Source organism: Lycium ferocissimum, chromosome 7 (genome assembly GCF_029784015.1).
Source record: "Lycium ferocissimum isolate CSIRO_LF1 chromosome 7, AGI_CSIRO_Lferr_CH_V1, whole genome shotgun sequence".
Lineage (NCBI taxonomy): Eukaryota > Viridiplantae > Streptophyta > Magnoliopsida > Solanales > Solanaceae > Lycium > Lycium ferocissimum.
In genome coordinates, this window is record NC_081348.1 from 41013976 (window position 1) to 41018380 (window position 4405).

At 36.0% G+C, this 4405-nt stretch overlaps 1 protein-coding gene across 1 annotated transcript; it reads right to left on the reverse strand.

Annotated features, from left to right (window-relative positions):
* Positions 1 to 13: 13 nt before the first annotated feature.
* LOC132065056 (uncharacterized) lies at positions 14 to 4163 on the reverse strand. Its single transcript, XM_059458281.1, has 7 exons — positions 4011 to 4163; positions 3034 to 3132; positions 2877 to 2942; positions 2234 to 2350; positions 978 to 1052; positions 374 to 476; positions 14 to 185 (listed from the first exon to the last, which is right to left on the reverse strand). Exons 1-7 carry the CDS (start codon positions 4146 to 4148, stop codon positions 112 to 114), a joined length of 672 nt encoding a protein of 223 aa, XP_059314264.1. The 5' UTR covers positions 4149 to 4163; the 3' UTR covers positions 14 to 111.
* Between the last annotated feature and the right edge of the window lie 242 nt (positions 4164 to 4405).

The following is a 4405-nucleotide window of genomic DNA, read 5'->3' on the forward strand; positions in this document are numbered from 1 at the left end:
GCCATTGGACATAATTAAGCAGATACAAGCGTGCCATCTCTGACAACGTATTAAGCTTATAAATGAGGTGGTCTCACAATTCGACAAGTATGCATTGCTTGATGTTAGTTCTTAAGAAGCTGGCAATTGAGAGATACCTTTGATAATGTTCTCAAGAAACTGTTCAGCTTTTAACACTTCATTTCCTGCACCAAAAGCGAAGCAAGGATTAGTAACTACAAATTCTTATTTCCGGACCGAACATGCCAGCAAACTAATACATACATTTATACTTTCCCAGTTATAAAGGATTTATTCCAGGTGGCATATAAAATAAATAGAACTTGTTCATCACTTAACAACTAAGTGAAATGGAGTTAAGCAACAAAGAGACCTTTTTTTGCATAACTCCGCTTTGACAGCACTCTGGAAGCATACAATTGCAGAACTTTTTGTAACATAGCTTCAAGTCCTGGCTTATCCCCATCCTTTTTAGCCTACACAGTAAAAAGCTCAGTACAATTATCCATTTTCTGTGGAAAAAAAATTCACTATAGTGATCATTCCTCATACAACAGATTCTGCTTGTAACACGAAAACATTGTGCTGCTAAATCAAGCTTAAAATCATTTACAGCAAGGAACAGTGTCATGCATCAAAATAACGTCTAAACTAATTAGAATCTTCTTAATTCCTCGGAAATTCTTATAACCAAAAGATATAAGTTCCATTTATACATTCTTTTTGTCCATTACTATTGAAGTCATTTGTTTATAGGGCATGTCTCTAGCTGCCCCAACAGATTGCTCTCCTTTGCATATATGAAAGAGAAAAGAGTGAATTCTGGGGTCCAAGTTAGAATCTTCAATTTCAGTGGAAGAGAGAAAGAACAATAAAATATGCAGTAAACTAAATGACAATGCCAGCACACAGAGACCCAGAGAAAACTTAAAACGAAAAAGAGAACTAGGCATTAAAATTAACTCAAACAGACTCACTTGCCGCAACTGTGCATTGACTTCTGCAAGGAACCCTTCATCAAGTTGGCCTTCTTGCTCCCTTTGATTTATTTCCTGAATGTTAAAGAAAACAAAAACACTTACAATCCACAGCCACAAACCATAAAAGAATCATAAAGAAGAAAGAAATTATATGTATAGTAGACGTGGTGGGTGTCAAATGGGTATCATAACCCAACCCGCTCAATTCTTACTAATAGCCTGTTTGCAGTGGCGGATCCAAGATTTTCATTCAGGGGGTTCGGAAAAAAAAAAAAAAATGTTGTCCCTAGAAATCTAGGACGCTGGAGATAATTTTGAACACCCTGTACCGCTTGAGCTAACTTTTGCATTTGTTTCAGGTATTCAAAACTTACATATGTATACAAACACAGAAAATCTACCCTATATATATATAATTTTTTTTTTTTTGCTGAGGGTGTTGGGGGAACACCCTCCCACCCCCTAAATCCGCCCCTGCCTGTCCAAGCTTCTAAAATCAGCTTATTTTGAAAAGTACTTTTGGTGAGAAGCAGTTTGTGATTGACTAATTAATTTGAAAAGCACTTTTGAGCATCAATTAATGTTTGGCCAAACTTTTAAAAAGTGATTCTAAGTGTATTTCTGAAAAGTGCTTTTGGGGAAAAGCTACTTTTATAGCTTCAGAAAACAGCTCCCGCTACTCGCCAAAAGCACTTATTACCTACTAAAAGCTTGGCCAACACCTCACTTTTTTAAAACAAGCACTTTTGGCCTCTCAAAAGCTTGGCCAAATAGGCTATAAGTTTTCATTTGTTTCTTTGTTCTTTTATAATTTTTTAAGCACCTAATAAAACTATTTCTTTTTCTTTATTATGAATATATATAACATATCAAATAAAAAAATATCTTTTTAAAAATATTTGACAAGGTTTCTATGGTCAATATGGGGTGCATATCAGCCCAATTTTTAGATGGGCTGAAATGGGTTGGGCTAAAATGAGCTGAGCTAATAAATGGGTGGGCTAATGACCAGCCTAAACTTGAGTGGATTGGGCGGGTCTTGTTTTCATGGGCTAATTTTGCCACCCCTAAATAGACTATATGAACACTCAACAGAACTCTAGCATAGTTCTATTACTCAACCTCCTCCTTGCTCCCTCTTACTTCTGATTTAGGAGACTATGATGTTCACTTCAATTCTTGACTCTGGCATACCATTTGAAAAGAGTTCACTCTGAAAACTAGTTAAAATAAGACAGGATAATAAGACATACTTTCTCCATAAGACTGAGAGCCTCAGGATCCCTAAGAGGCCAAGAAATTTCTTCCACTTCATCAACCACAGGTTTTAAGATTGCTTTGAGCACGTCTGTAGATGCTTCTATCTTTTCCTGCAGGGAGAAAGGAAATGTCATTAGAAACTTTCTGTTGCATAAAAGTATTACTATTTTGGTCATAAGCACCAAACGAACCTTCTATTATGTGGCAGTGGTAAATGAGGGTTGAGAATAGAAAGAGAAGAAAAAGGAAAGACGCACTTTCTTTGTGGATATGTGAAGAACATGGAAGAAAACAAATTACACATCTTACACTCAAATCTTATCATATGGAATACCCAAGAAATTTTCTTTTCTTAGCTTTGCTATTTGATATTTTCATTTGATCAAGTGGCAAATACAAGGTATTTGTAGTGATACTAAAAGGGATTTCAACCATGGCATGGATTTTCCCTGGGACTTCACACTAATTGGACAATAGGAAAATCCTTGACAAGTTCTCCTCATTGTTCATCTCCATCTCTCCAATAACATTGTGCAGACCTTAATCTGATGCTAAAGAGAAGTTACTTGTGATCAGATAGGCACCAAAATACATACACTTGTTATGTGTAGTTCAGAAGGGAGATAGAATATGTACATTTGTTTTGTGAACAAGACGATCCACGATGCTCATTACTGTCAATGCCAGCTCTTCATAGTCTTTCTGTAAAAGAAAGCCAACAAAGCTTATACTGGAAGTTGAAATAAATTATGAAGCATAAAGCAGCTGAAAATAATAAAAAATGGAACCATGCTTTGTCATCGTCAGATTTGCAGGTGTCTACTCTAGCTGCGAGTCTTATCCAAAAGCTCTCGTTGAAAGCAAGAACGTTCTCCACAACTAGCTGTGGCAGCTGCAACCATAACAGAAAGAACAATAAAGGAAATTTTCAGCACTGTAGATCAATTCAGATAGAGAAAATGGTCCCAAGTTAATGACTAGTGTAGCGATCTATTTCATAGCTCTTGAAGGGTATCTTGCATGTTCAGATTCGCAACAACAGAGAGGCTTTAGGTGAATAAAAATCAGAGGCCTGTCTAGACAAGAACTATCACAAAGCAATTATTCTCGTTGTCATCGAATAATTATTGGTCTTACTGCGGTGATATTTTGCAGGTGGACATTTTATGGTAGAATTACCTTTCTACTTGTGGTCTTAGTAGTTATTACTCTAGAGTGAGTTACTTCTTCATAGCATTGATGTCAATACATACCAAATCTGAAACTCACTAAGCTAATTCGACTTAATTAGGTTTCACGAGGAGATCAATTTTAGGAAGTGGAAGCAATAGAAGTATAGAACACGATTATCAACTTGCTCTCTTTTTCATTTTACAAAGTTTGAGATAACCAATTGGTTTATAGTCCACTAAAAGTCTTCTTCCATACGGAAAGAATTTGTAGTTAAAGGTGAAACATGTTTGATCTCCTAAATGTAATGCATTACTATATAGATGAGTAGAAGCTAAAATCAGAAGCAAGCAAGAATAGACAACATGGAAACCATGGTTCAAATCCCAATAGAAGCAAAACATATTAGGTGATTTCTTCTCATCTGTCTAAGCCTTGGTGAATAGAGTTGCTCGTTACATGTACTGACCTGAGGTAGCACGCAACCGGTGTACTAGACGAGGTGCGTGCAAGTTGGCCTAGACACTACCATTCTAAAAAAGATAAAGAGCAGGCAGAAATATGCTTGTGGGAGAAATTGTGAGCAAATAATATACTTACTTCCCTATCACTTGCTTTCCTGAGAGTATCTATAAGCATATCCACCTCCACAGTCTTTTTGAAAGATTCTTCAGGATCTTTACTGACTGCACATATGATATTTCTCCTGTTTAAATATACCCAAACAATTAACTTCATGATCAGCAGGTTAGGAGCTATACAAAAAGGAAAAGTAGAAACCAAGTTTTCTTTACTTGTACAGATTTTCTTTATTTAGAAGGCAATATTACTACTGAAGAGTTCTTAAGAGATTTTGAATGAAAGAGAATTTTCCTAACCTCTTGCTGAAGGAAATTGGATAACTTGTCTGAATGTGAGTCTCTGCTTGCCCTATTCTCGTTGTTCTATGCAAGTAACACTGCATTTGTAATATTTTAAAAAAATAAAAATGAATC